The sequence below is a fragment of the Pollicipes pollicipes genome, unplaced genomic scaffold, assembly GCF_011947565.3.
Source record: "Pollicipes pollicipes isolate AB1234 unplaced genomic scaffold, Ppol_2.1 Scaffold_4740;HRSCAF=5597_pilon_pilon_pilon, whole genome shotgun sequence".
NCBI lineage: Eukaryota > Metazoa > Arthropoda > Thecostraca > Pollicipedomorpha > Pollicipedidae > Pollicipes > Pollicipes pollicipes.
The window spans coordinates 1,047,414-1,061,738 of NW_023596545.1; the positions used below are offsets into that span (position 1 = coordinate 1,047,414).

Sequence of the window (14,325 nt, forward strand, 5' to 3'; positions counted from 1 at the left end):
GTCGACTTCCCTGTATTTTTACCTTTGGTCCTTAGACTCGAGCCGTGCAGGCTTTTTGTAGTTACATTTTTGAAATATTTCCATTCGGCTTTTTGTCCGGACACCGAGGACCGTACCTTTATAGCCGTTTGCCGCGTGAACACATGGTTATTCATTAACCTCATCACGAAGGTTCTGCTGCTCTGTTCGACGTGTCACGCTTAGGACAGCTGATCATATGTAAAGCAAAGCGATAATAATTTTCATAATCACGCGATTGATGAGTCTCATTCCATTGTATCTCAGTGAAAAACTGCACCCGACCCTGGCCGGGGGTGGGGTTGGGATGGGAGGTAAAACCTCGTGAGCGCTCTCCCCACCCCCGGCTGCGTCTGTAGATGACAACCAGATACCGATTAGCATCGATCAAGCGGGCAAACCGTGACTGCGCTCATTCCGTCCATGATCGAGCTGAGAGCATATTTGCGTTGACTGCGATGGGATTATTGGATTGCTTCGTTTCTCTGGGTATCCCGTCGCATGTCTGGTTTCAGTTTTGGACTGTGGCTGCTTTCAAGGACTCGTTGCACAAGAAATGTGTGTCGTTGGAAATCCTTCTCAAGCGATCTCCAGATCCCATATAATGGAGCAAAAACGAAAGCAGTGTGTGGCAAACACCCGGCCCTCTCGCTTCTTTTAGAGGATTTTGGTGCATTCTTGTGAGCGAGTCCTGAGAAAGATTCTAAAATAAATTTGTATCATTTTTAGAATTATGCTCGTAGTCATAGTTTTTCTAAACACATTTTTTCCCGCGCAACCCAGTTCTCTGGGCTGGCAGTCGAGCACTTTCGCTGCAACAGACGGCTTGTGCCTGTTCGTTTTCGTCTTTGCCATTTCGCATCATGCAGCGTCATGGCGCGAGCGCCACAGGCTCTCGCGGTGTGTTGGTCCTAATCATGTGGACCTAGTGGGCTCCATTTGCCATCGGCTCTGCTCGCATAACGCATGCAGATTTTTCAGCACCTATGCTGGTGTTTTTAGTGTTTTTCAGTACCTATGCTGGTGTTTTTACTGTATTTTTCAGTACCTATGCTGGTGTTTTTACCGTGTTTTTGCCGGCCGTAATTTGCGGACCCTCAAATTCTGCCCGGTTGAAAAGATTGATAGCTTACCTTAATGCAGCGTGCATTGTGTCGCCATCAATGGACCAATGTGCTGCGAATATCCGTTACCGCTGTCGCACTTGATGGCCTGTTACAGATACCGTGCGCTTATCGAGAACCAGATCGGACGAAACGCATTACCCGAGTTCCGCTCGGTGCCGTGTATAGACGCCGTACATTGATGGGGGAGACGGATCGGCCGACGCGCCGTCCGGCAGTGGTGGCGCGCCACGCCCCCGGCCGAATGGCGCGGGTCGGCCCGCGGGCCGTGAGCTGCCGCTGCCGCTCGGCGCCCGTACTCGGCGCCTGTTCTCTCGGCTGCGATACCGCTATCGGCGGCGAGCGGCGGTGGGCCAAGGCTGTCGCATGGCCGCAGCCTATCGGTCAGATCGAAATGGATCTCGCTGGCCTGACGTCAGTTGCGTGGCGGCAGTCGGTCCCAGATGTGCATGTATGCAAGTGGATAGCGAGGGACATGACTTGCACTCGAGGTGGTCTTCCCCGGCGGCGCTGGCTTCCCATGCAGCGTATGCAGGCAAATAACCGGAACTAAACGACTTTGCTGGCGTCGGCTCTGCGCTCCAGCTGGCGCGCCGGCTCTGTTTGAAGAGGCGTTCGGTTTCTGTTGACGATGTCTGGCGATAGCTGAAGTAACGTGGGGTTTGATGGGCCCATGGCGGTGTCATCTCCTTGCATCAGATGACACCGCCATGGGTGGTTAGCCATGCAACATATGATAACACCAGCGGGGTGGTACTCTGGGGTGGGCTTGTGTGAAGTGATACCGCCCGACTACATAGCTATGTAAGAGATGTTGCCACCCCGGCTTCATAGCCATGTAATAGATGTTACCACCCCGGCTACATAGCCATGCAAGATGTGCTACCGCCCCGGCTACATAACCATGTAAGAGATGTTACCGCCCTGGCTGCGTAGCCATGTAAAAGATGCTACCATCTCGACTATATGCCACATAAAAGACGTTACCTCTCCGGCTGGACAAATATGCAGCAGATAATATCTTTCAGGCGGAGTATCTATGTGGGGAGCGATACCGCCCGACCGGGTGGTCCCGAAGTGGAGGATTCGGTTATTGATGATTGAATACTGTTCAGCGGTCGCAGCGGCTGAGCTCGCCGGCCAACCCTTACAACGTTTTTTTAAAAAAATATTATCGCATGCATTACTACTTTTAAGCCTGCTTTCATTTTACTCGCCACGTGTCAGTGCTGGTTTTAGTGGAATGTCGCGGCAAGGCGCAGTTTTTAACATGACCGCGCACATGCTGCACGCATCGCATGCAGTTGCCATGCAGCGCATGCCGACTCGGCCCATATATGGGCGAACGCGTGTGGTAAAAATAATCCCAGGCCGTGTTCGTGTATCTTGCATCTTATAGCGTGTCACTAGGTTCATACGCTCCTTTTGCGCAAGTGTGTCGTGCTTCGAAGGTAGGACCCGACGAATGCCGCCAACCGGTGTACGTCGCGGCGGGTATTGTTCAGCCTTTTTTCATGCTCACGGACCAAACGATCTCGCCGGCTGACGGACGCGGAGGGTGCTGTTCACCCAGCCAGTGACGTGTCGACCAAACGATCTCGCCGCCTGACAGACGCGGAGGGGCGCTGTTCACCCAGCCAGTGACGTGCTGACCAAACGATCTCTCCGCCTGACGGATGCGAAGGGCGCTGCTCACCCAGCCAGTGACGTGCCGATCAAACAATCTCCCCGCCTGACGGACGCGGAGGGTGCTGTTCACCCAGCCAGCGACGTGCCGACCAAACGATCTCGCCGCCTGACGGACGCGGAGGGTGCTGCTCATCCAGCCAGTGACGTGCCACTGGCCCGGTTGGAGCACTGTGTGGAGTGGCGTACTTTCGCAAAATAAATGGGGGAAGGGGCTGACAAGGGAGAGATTGCCAAACCTTTCCCCGAAGCGCGTAAACGTGTTCCACCGAATTTGATCCACGTTATTCTTGAAATTGGGATGCGAGGTGGAACCCTCTTCCGACCTCCACAACCGAAAAGGAAACTACACCGCTCCCAGCATGAAAATGGGCGGCAAACCTGACGCGAAACGCCGCCATTGTCGACATGCGTGATGATCCCTAATCTCGCCGTGTTAGGCGCTGCCGCACGCTATCCACTATTCATTACTGGGGTAGTGGGGGTGTGGGGAGGGACGTGCTGACGTGGCGCACAAAGCTGTACCCGCCGCCGGTAACGCGTGCCAGTTGTGTGGGTGCGGGTGTGGGGAGGGGGAGGGGCGGGGCGTCAGACCGGCTCTGAATGGGCCGCCCCGCCGGCCGCGTGCCCGCCGGTCGGGACCCGCCAGCTGTGGCGAGCTGCGTAGGATGGGCGCCGGGCCCGGCCTGGTCCGTCGCGCCCTCAGATGCAGCGCCGACTGAATGTCCTAGCGCGTGCTGCCGTCGACGTGCGGCTTTGAGGCGGGATGTCGAGTGGGTTCCTGATTACTCTGACAACGGCTGCTGTCTAGGCTAGGACTCTGCGAACCGTCTGCGACCTGCGGAATGTCGGGCGGTGTTTGACGTTGCATGCGACTCTGTGACCTACCGAACGACCGTCTTAAGCCCTCTCATCCGCGAGGCCGCCTCTGTCCGGCCGTGAGGTGCCACTCCGTTCCTCGGTGACTGTGTCCGCGGTGCACCCTCGTCCGACCCTGAAACTGAGCCTGACCTCCGTCTGCAGGATCGGCCGTCATGCGACCCCCGCCGCTGCTGCTGCTGGCGCTGGCGCTGGCGGCGCTGGTGCCGGCCGGCTGCTGGGCCGCCTCGCCGGCCGCGCTGGGCGCCCAGCTGGCGCGTCTGCGCGCCGCCCGCAGCGTGGTGGCCAGCGCCAAAGAAGCGCGCGACGGTAAGTACGCGCAGTGCTGGCTGCCGTCCGCCTGGGGCTGGAGACGGGCTGGAGGCGCCGAGCGTCGTCCGCCTGGGGCTGGAGACGGACTGGAGGCCCCGAGCGCCGCCCGCCTGGGGCTGGAGACGGGCTGGAGGCGCCGAGCGTCGCCCGCCTGGGGCTGGAGACGGGCTGGAGGCCCCGAGCGCCGCCCGCCTGGGGGCTGGAGACGGACTGGAGGCGCCGAGCGCCGCCCGCCTGGGGCTGGAGGCGGGCTGGAGGCGCCGAGCGTCGCCCGCCTGGAGCTGGAGACGGGCTGCCGCTAACTTTGTGGGGATGGTTTAGCTGGTCTGCAGCCCAGCTCGTGCCGTGTGTTCATGCTGCAACAGTAGCCCGGGTGTGGGGTGGCTGGCATGAATATCCATTCGTGGGTCTATCCGTCCCTTATGCATGCTTCAGTGCATAATTCCTTTCTCGTGTCAAACAGGCACTGCTTCAGTCATTCTACGTGAAAAGTCCATCGTTGCATCTCGTGCTTAGTGATTGTTTATCTTTGTGGTAATCGAATACCACACCTTCGCGGTTCATGTAAACAGCCTCGCCCAGCTTTTCTCCCCATGAATTATCATCAGGGCACAGCCGATTTCAGACGGAAATGCTGCTGTTACACGTCTGGAAGCCTAGCTGTCTTTTTCCAGCCCCCGTCGATGGGAGCTGTGTGCCAGTCTCATGGACTTAGAATGACGCGGCAAAAAGCAAAGCTGTCATTTCGCCGACGGTGCTGCTCTGACCACATGTCTGTCTGCGGCTTGTCCAGCTTGCTTTGCCTGTGCCCGTATAACTGACTACGTGAAATCAGACGCGACGATGCACATCTGCGGTCGTTTGACGTGTCGTATGAACCGAAGCATCGGGCTCTTATCATGCAAAGCGTCATGAAAGCAACATAATGGCGACCGCACGAAAGCCAAGCACGTCCCGGTCACGAACTGAGCTCTACTGACTCGCTGCTGCGCGACTAGAGCTACGTTCGCTTCATCTCGTATGAGCTTCACACCAGAATGCTGCACGCTTTGGGTCACTGTTGGCGAGTGGGGTCTGTCCGTGTCCAGCCTTGAGGGGCGTCGATTTTGTTTGGCATCCACATTCCGGCTATGGCCGCCGTCACGGACGGCTAACTGCGCGACGGCTTTCGTGCTGCTGTCTGCTCCCTGTCCTTGGCTGTGATCCCTCGACTGCATGAACCCGTGGTCAGTCGTCTGCCTCCGTGGCGGCCGCGTCCGCTGCCGCCTGCTGGGGCCCCGTTGCCGCCGGGTCCAGACAGCGTCGCGCCGCTCACATGCCGCCCACCACCCCCACGCGAGAGGGGCCTCTGCGCGGTGCAAGACTGTGCGGGTGCTGCCTCTGTGCGCCGGCCAAGTGCCGTCCGTCTGTGCCGCCGGCGGCGCCGTTTTATGCGCTGTTGTGTGGTGGTCGTCTCTGTGCATGACCGTTTTCTTAGTGCTGTCGCTTTCGCTACCGGCACCGCCATATCGTTGCCGCCTCCCGGGAGCTCCGTAGCGCTGATTGGGAAGCACATGTGGATCTTGCTCTTGCTTTTGATGCCGGCAGAACATGCTATGCAGAATGGTGCACCTCGAGCCTGACAGCGTTCTGGACCCCCATTCTGGACCGTGATGCGCAAAGTAGCGCGGCGATGTGCCGTGGCTGTCTGCTGACGCCCGGTCGGCCGGGCCGCCCACCGCTGCAGAGACGGGCCACGTGCAGCGGGAGCGGCTGGTCGCCACTCACACGGACAGTGACGGCACCAAGTACCAGTACTGCGTGGAGCGCGAGGAGGTCAAGGAAGAGCACGGCATCCACGTGGCGTCCTGGCGCTGGACGGAGGTGCAGACCTACTACGCCATCACGCTGTTCATCGTCATCGCCGGCCTGGCCAAGCTAGGTCAGTCTGTCGGCTGGCCGGGCGGGCGGCTCGCCCCCGCCGACGGCCGGGGCGGGCCGAGCCGGGGTCAGCAGGGCACCGCTGCTGACTGCTGGTCGAGAAGGCGCCGACAGCCCGACGCCCGATCGGGCTGACGGCGTACTGATTTTTATCAGCCCAGGCCCGGCTTGGAGTGCAACTGGTTTGCCCACTTGCAGTTTTCCCTGATTTTCTTGATTCATTTTATTCGGGGGCTCTCAACGTGTGGTCGATATTGCTGCCTTCAGAAAGCGTGCCCGTATGATGTCAAACAATGATGAAACAGTTCGTTTTGCTAGAGTCGTCGAGCTAATTGTGCCGTCTGAGCCCGATTTTAATTAGACGTGGTCGTGATGCAAGCGTTTGTTTTTTGTGCTCTTTATCACAAATCTAGACGCAAGTCATTCCGGTTGGGTACACTTCTTCGCGGTAGGCTGCTGAACGTGGTGTTTTGATGGCGAAGGAAATTTCTGCCTGGTGCCACACATCCACATCCCTGAGTGTGTTGCCCCTTGCAAGCTGTGAACCAGCTACTAAAGTATCAGTCCAGTGCAGGTCACTCGTGGGCGGCTTGGACGATACCCAACTTCGCGTGAAGCCGCGCGTCGCGTCGCTGCCCTTGCTGACCCGCATCATAACAAAGCTCGGACGCACAACCTAGAAACTCAGATAGGGGTTTGTAACAAACAACCAAACATAGCAAACAGCCCATGCATACGCCAACCGAATAATAGTGCACGATTGTAATTATGACAAAGCTATGATCATTGCTGCTCTCCGCCCTCGGACATCCGTTGTGTTGGTGCTTGTTCCCCTGCGGGCCGTCACGCCGCCGTGGATCGCTCAGGTATTCACCGCTACACCACTCATGCCTCGGACACTGCGAGGTCGCCCCCCCCCCCCCGAAATGCGCAACTTAACTGTTCGCAGCACTCGCTCTGTGCGGTCCGCCGTCGTTTCCCCCGCACATGTACTGCTCAATGCGCCTGCTCGTTGTCCAGCCCCGTTGATCCGCAAGCCCCTCACAGAGTGTATGCATTACACAACCTGTCTGACCCACTGGGTAACGCGCACACCCTCCCCCATCGCCCTGCGTGCCGCGCCAGTCGCATTCCCGGCGTGTTGCTCCTATCGGCGGGGCCGGCGGCGGCCGAGCGGTTCTCGGTGTGGCGCCGAGGCGGCACGCGCTTATCGGTGGCCAGTCGACCGCCAGCTCCGGCGGAACTGTACCTCCGGTCCAGCCCGGCCCGGCCCGGCCGCCGCCACCGCCACCGCCACCGCCACCGCCACCGCCCAGACGATAAACAAAGCCATCTGCTGTGCAAGTGACACACGCTTCAGGCGACAGTGCTCAGAATTTGCACATCATTTTTGCCTAAAACCAATATTTTTGATGTGCTGCGGGCACTTTCCCGCAACACGCCGGGAACGCTTGAAATTGCAATGACAACGTTCTAATGCCCCGGCACATTGGCTCTCCATGTGCTGAAATGAGCAGGGATCTTGTGCCTGGTTCGAGGTACCCAAATCCGCAGCGTATGTGCATTGACATTTCTGGTGTTACTGCGCCGCACATGGCCGGCATGCCATGCATTCTTGTGCGGTGTAGGCCTCCGCCGCGCCGCGCCACACCAGCCGGCGGGACCTGGGCGGGCCGCGACTCAGGCTGACGGCCGCGCCCGGGACGGCGGGTTGGTGAGCGGCACTGGGCGGAACACTGTCGTGGAGTCGGGGTCAGATGACGCAGCGCTCGTAACTGTACAGTGCGTCGAGGAAGCATCGGCGTGCGTGGCCAAATTCCAGCGTTTCTTACTCAGCATCCAATCTTCTTTTCTGACCTCTAGCCGGACGGAGTCGCGTAGGTGTCCGCGTTGTCATGTTCAGTGGCTCCGCCGAACGCCGTTCGCCGGCAGCTCTTCCAGCGGTCGGCTGGGGGGTGGGCTGCTCGAGCCCGACATGAGAGCCCGGCCTGGCCGGCCATCCAGCAGTTGGCCGCCGGCTCGCACAGTCCTGCGCTCTGACCCGCCGGTCACGGCCACCGCGGTCACGAGGCGCCGCAGGAGCCGAACGTGAGAGCCGGGCCCGGCCGGTCATCCAGCAGTTGGCCGCTGGCTCGCACATTCCTGCGCTCTGACCCGCCGGTCACGGCCACCGCGGTCACGAGGCGGTGCAGGAGCCCAACGTGAGGGCCCGGCCCGGCTCGCCGGCCGCGCGCCGAGCCCCCGGTCACGGGCACGGCGGTCACGAGACACTAGCCTCGATGTCCGGGGCGCACACCCAGTCATGGAGCAAGCAATCGATGGATGGCTTTCGTACGTTGTCGGATCGCTGACAAGAGGAGAAGCAGGATAAGTTCGAAAGCAACAAACAGAAACTGGTAGGCTCGACCCACAAGTATGAAGGCGTAACGAAATGCGTGGGAATTAGGCTGATGGTGATTGGGTATTTGTTCTCATTCAGCTTTACATTAATATATTTGTATTTACACTTACGTATACTCATTTACATTTATACCGTCATTTAGCGACGTTTCAGTTTTACTGTTAGTCGATTGGACGGTTTTTCATGCTTTCGCGAATGTCGCTTACGAAACGGGAACGTATTGGAAGCTTAATGCGACTTTCATGTTGTGGCTGAAAGCAACATAGGCGACATGTTATCCTGAAGCATAATGATGATAAATGGAAACGGCCGAGAGCCAACTCGAGATGGAAATAACCATCGTTACTAAAAGCATTTTCGATATTAGGGGTTTTACAGCTCGAGCTACAACTTTGAACTTGTTTGACTGCAACTTGAACTTGCACTTAAGAAAATCATCGGGGTCTTGCCATGTATGTGACGTAACTCAATAGACTCTCCCTTGGATTTATTGCTCGGAAACGGATAGCGACCAAAAAGGGGAAATCTTGAATCTGCAACACCTTACGAGGACATCTTAAGGCACACCTTATGAGTGCAACACATTAGGAGGACACCTTAAGGTACACCTTATGAGTACAACACATTACGAGGACGGTGACTTATCGTTTATGGCATCGAGGACATCAGGCTCAGAGGGTGCTTGTTCGCAATCTCACTGCGCCTCGTTGGCCATCTAATTCGCGCTTAGGAAGAAAACAACAGCCGCCTGGGGCCAGGAACCTGCGGCCGCTGCGTGACGACGGCTCACGTGCTGTTCATCCCCCAAGAATCCCCGCCTAAGACTGCCACGGGCGGTCCCGGACTGTCGCGCGGCCGCCGCTTGACAACCGTATTGTCACCCCGCCAAGTGTGTCCTAATCTCCAGCTCCGCTCTTGGACTCTGGAGTGGCCAGCGCTGTGTGTCTAAACGCGGGCATGCCTCGTCTTATCGTGGCCGCCGTGTGGGTGGAAAGGGCCGCGAGGGCACCGACAGAAGCGGCTGTTTGGCTGATGCTATTGTTGTTGTTGGGAAGCACGTGTGGTGAACCACGTGCCGGCGCTGCTGACTCAAGTTACTGGGGTTTTCCGAGCCACTTGCACTGGACTGTCATCGTTGTTGGCGCTTTGGGTGGGTTTGCCGCAGTGGTCTGATGGATTTTTAGCGTGGGTCTGGTCAAATGGATGATAAACTTCCTATGGAATGTCTTTAACCGCGCGCCAAAAATGCGTGTTAAAAAGGCGTTGTTTTTCTCTTTTTGTCGGATGTTTTTCACTGTTCTTACTACCTTATGATTTCTTTACAGGCTTTCATCATGCGCACTTTCTGTCATCTAAATTACCAGAATCATGGTGAGTGCTCGCATCGTTGTGTTCGCATCGTTGTTGTTGTGTTGTGTTGTGCTCACATCGCATGTGTGTTTCCATGGTAGATCATGTTTTATTACCATGAACACCACTATAGGTAGCTCATAAAGTACTGTGGATTGTTGTACATAATTTATCATATAACTATGAATGCTTAGTTCAAAGTGCTGATGCGAGAAATGATGTTGGTCATATTTTCCTGTCCCTATTTTGTACTGATTTGCCTATATCCCTTCCAAACTACCGCCACATATACACATGTTTCGCGCACCTGATGCAGGTGTCTCTGTCGGCTGTGACGCGGCCACGCCTCCCATTTCAGCCTGCTCATCATCCTGGGCATCTTCGTCGGCATCATCACGTACCACATCCGTCACCGGTGAGTCGGTGACGAGCGCCGGCGGCCGGGCTTCCTCCGAGTCTGGGAACGCCCCGCCGCCGCCCCGCGCTCCCCACAACCGTGCCTCTCACGTGGCCTCGCGGGCCCTGCACTAGCGGCGCATGAACGCCACAGCGCTGCCGCTGAGGGCGTCTGGTCACGCCTGTGCACGTCACGAGCGGACCCGGCTGCTTCGTGGGAACTGTTCCGCCGTCTGTCGTCGCGTCTGTCTTCCGTGTTCTGGACCCGGACTCGTCTGGGGTGTGCAGCGCTCCAGAGCCGCCACCGCCCGGGGCGGCGGTCCTTGCCACGTCCCGCGGGTCCGGTGCTGTCCAGCCGCGTCGTCCAGCGACAGAGAGGTTGCGTGCGGACGGACCCTGCACGAGGTAGGGCGAGGGGGTAGGGCATGGAGTCAGTCTCTTTTTTTGCTCGGTCCTAAAATGGATCCTGCTGCCATGCGGCCATCAACTCGCCGTCGGTGCTACCAGAGACGGCGCCACCGGCAAACAAGACGGGCACGTGCGTCCCCCGAATATCCTGGACTGCGGCATGTATCTGTGTTAAGAGAACATCATATGAAAAGCGTGCGTGCAAAACGTTCTCCATTCTGTCCTCTGATCATCTTCCGGCGCTGCCTGGAAGCCAGGAAACCTGGAAGCCATAAGGTTGCTTAGGAAAACTAAACTGCCGGCATTTAGAACGTCCCAAGCAAAGAAGGAAGCCATGAGCATGCAAATAGAACACAGTGGGCTGCTGTTGGCACAAAACCCTGGCGTCAAGTCTCTAAACTCAGTCACAACCACGGCTATCGAGGGAACGCACTAACGGCAACAGGAACGACTGAAACAAAATTAATGCTATTTCTTTCGGAACGTTGTGAACACTGCAATGCCCGGGTAAATACATCAAAGGATTTTTCCCTAGTGATAGCATGCTACTCGTCAATATGCACAACTTGTGAACAGCCAGTTGCATACACTAAGTGTACACAAGACAACCGTGGATACGACGAAGGTCGCGATACACACGACTGCCGCGCCGCGGGTGCGTTCAGATGCCGCCCGCTGTCGCCGGCGGCCTGATCGGCATGACCCCAGCGCCGGCCCCGTGTCACGCCCCGGCTGACCTCCGCCAGACCGCCGGGTCGCCAGGGTCAACAGCAGGCTCGTCAGCGGAATGGATGGTCGGCCGCGGCGTTTTGTCAACGGAGACGCGGACAGCCACGGCACGGGACGGTCAGGTCACGCGGACAGGCACGTCACGGAACGGTCAGGTCACGCGGACAGCCACGGCACGGGACGGTCAGGTCACGCGGACAGGCACGTCACGGGACGGTCAGGTCACGCGGACGGCCACGTCACGGGCACGGTCAGGTCACGCAAACAGTCACGTCACAGGCACAGTCAGGTCACGCGGACAGCCACATCACGGGCACTGTCAGGTCGGTCAGCGGTATGCGATTCACGTGCCGTGGCCGTCGCGGCCTGGCGGCCCGTGTGATACCCGTACTGCGCCTGCAGGACCAGACGACGGGCGCGGTTTGGTCAACAGAACGTGGCCTGGCTGTTTGTTAAGCCCTTGGCTCGGACCGGCGTCAGAGGGGCGTGTGGTCGACACCTGCAGGTGCTAAGGTCGCCGCTGGCGCCATGTGCTGCGGCCGGGTGCGGCGCTGGGCCCGCTGTAATACACAGCAGCCAGGGGTCGAACCCTGCACGTTGCGGCCACGGCTCCCGGTGTTGCTCACAAGCCGTGCGTTGCTGCGCGCCGGCCGCGTGGCCTGTCGCCTGTCGCGGGGGCTGACCGGCGCCCGGCGCCCGGTCATGGCCTGACCAGCGGACCGGCGGCGTCCTCCGGCCGGCGGCGTCTGAGCTGCCGCCGGCCGGAGGACGCCGTCCTTAAGCCGGTGGCGTCTGAGCTGCCGCCGGGGACCGCGCCGACAGCTCCGCCGGCGGGGACCGCGCCTGCTCCCCAGAAGGAGCGAGATCCCCGGGTCGCAGGCACTCCGCACGAGGGGCGACGGCAGGCGTCCGCTCCCCCTCGCGCCAGAGCCTGTCGTCGGCGTCGCTGGGCGTCGGGCGGTAGGGCTGAGCGGAGCGGAGCGCCCGGCTCGGTCGGCCGACCGGGGTTGCGTGTGCGCCGCGCGCCACGCTGCTCCCGGGCGCGCTCTGCATTGAGCAGGCAGGTTGCAGGGGTCGCACGACTCGTTCGGCGCGTGTCGGCAGGGGGCGGGGTGGGAAGGGGCAGGGTAGAGATTGGGGAGGTATTACCTCGTGCTGCGCGTGGCCCGGCACCAAGGTCAGTGACTGGTGGCGGCACTGGGCCGGTGGATTTTTGTTGTTTTTGTTACTGCTTTCATTGCTGGCGACACCAAAAGGACTCTTAACTCCCGGTTTTCAAAATAGTTAGATGGGAGCGCCGCTGGTAATAATCGCCCGTCAGGAATGTAGGAGGTACTGGTTCAGTGACGTAAAGGAAGTGTTGGTTATAATGACCATCGCCACGTTTCAGGCTGTGCTCACGGCCATTCATGGTCAAGTTTTACCAATACAGCCATTGCTTACTCGAAAACGTCGTTTAACCAGCACTTCCTAGCATGATGGGGTTGACTGTTGCCAGAGTAAGAACTCCCAGCGAATGATTCCACGGCATCATTGCGACAGAGGGGCTGCCTTGTGCGGCTCCAAGCCACACACTCTCTCCCGCCTGCGCGGGATTTCCGCGCGTCGACCAGGCCGGCGATCTGGGCTGGCAGTTCCGGCGGCTGCGATAGCACCAACTGCAGCGAACTCCAGCTCTGTCAGCAGCACGCGCGGAGTGGCGATGGGGGAGGGGGGAGGGGGAGGGGGTAGTAACCGGCTAGCAGGAACCGTCAAGGTCATGACGCCTGCCCGGGCGGCCAGGGTGTGCTCATGGAATGCCACGGGTGCGCGCTGAGGGGGATCAGCTCAATGGGTGTTCGCAAGATGATCACTCGATGATCACTCGCTGTTATCATGTCTGACTATAATGTATAATCATATCTGTGTAGGCAGGGGTGAAGTTTCTTAATCATTTGGAGGGGGGCTAGCTACTCTTGTCACCCAAATTTGTAGGAGGAAGTGGGCCAAAGTCGGGGACCGTTCCCCGTTTTTGACTATTTTGGTGCAGATTTAGGCATTTGTCTGTGCTCAGCCCCCTTCCCCCAACTCAAACCTAACTTGTGAAGCTTCGCCCCTGTCTGTAGGTGTTGTGTGGTAACCGGAGCCCATCCGTCGCAGGGTGTTCTGGTTCCTGCCCGGTTACCTGGCGCCGGGAGAGCGCGTCGCGTAAGGCGTGCCGCGTGACGCGTGCTGTGTGCCCCGTCCGTCCCTCCGTCCGTCCGTGAGGCGGCGCACTAACAAAACCGCCGCATCCTCTGCAGACGCCGGCCAAAGCGGGCCAAGCCTTCCCCTGCGGTCGCGAGGCTGCGCGCGCCCGCTGGTGTGGGGCAGGGGAGGGGTCACGCTGGGTGGGGGAGGCCCGCATTGTACGCTGTTGGAGGAGAGACGGCCGGCGAGGCGCAGCTCAGCGGGCGGAGCAACGTCTGCAGTAGGTGACCGCTGGTCGGCCTGGGCCCTGTCTTGTTGGTCTTGTTAGTTCCACTCGGGTCGGGCTCGGGGACGCCCTGCCGGTGTCAGCTCGGAGTGGGCTCAGATTTGTATCAGTTGTCTCAATGGGCGTCCCCTTGACGGCAAGCCAGCTCCCGAGCTGCAACACTGGCTCACGGGTCCTCCGCGAGGTGGCTGTGGCGTAAGATCAGGGGTCTGGTGTTGAACGTCAGCCGGGTGCACTCACGACTAGTATAAGGCAACACCTTAAGGCATTGCCTCACGTGACCGACTCCGGAAAATGGCACCCTGCAAAAACATCAGTTCCGTGCCTTTGTTTCGCGAAGAGTGGCCGGGCCAGTTGGTTCCTGAGCGTCGTCTGAGCAGACGATGATAACACTATCATTTAGCACATATAGATAGCACACATAGATAGCACATCGAAGGTAGCGCTACCCCTGCGCCGCAATTTCTCATGCCAGCAAGGAGCACATGGTAGCGATCATGATAATTTGTGTTTTTATTGTGTTGGAAATGTGTAGGCTGCGTCTCACATTCCTTCGTGTGCAGTAAAATTTTTCAGGCTTTAATGTTCCCTCTCCCGTCGGTCGGTTCCGTCTTGTTCCCGGTTCTGTTCCTATTCTTGTCCCTGTT

General features: G+C 58.7%; 1 protein-coding gene across 1 annotated transcript in view; it reads left to right on the plus strand.

The window, feature by feature from the left end:
* Window positions 1-3,919: 3,919 nt before the first annotated feature.
* LOC119098581 (Na(+)/H(+) exchanger beta) overlaps window positions 3,920-14,325 on the plus strand; it is a gene marked incomplete at its 5' end in the record, with an annotated part of 33,337 nt that continues 22,931 nt past the window's right edge. Inside the window, 4 exons of the mRNA XM_037221547.1 lie at window positions 3,920-4,016; window positions 5,746-5,940; window positions 9,666-9,711; window positions 10,049-10,105. Of these exons, the coding sequence (XP_037077442.1) occupies window positions 3,920-4,016; window positions 5,746-5,940; window positions 9,666-9,711; window positions 10,049-10,105 (395 nt within the window). The remainder of the gene's footprint in view (window positions 4,017-5,745; window positions 5,941-9,665; window positions 9,712-10,048; window positions 10,106-14,325) is intronic.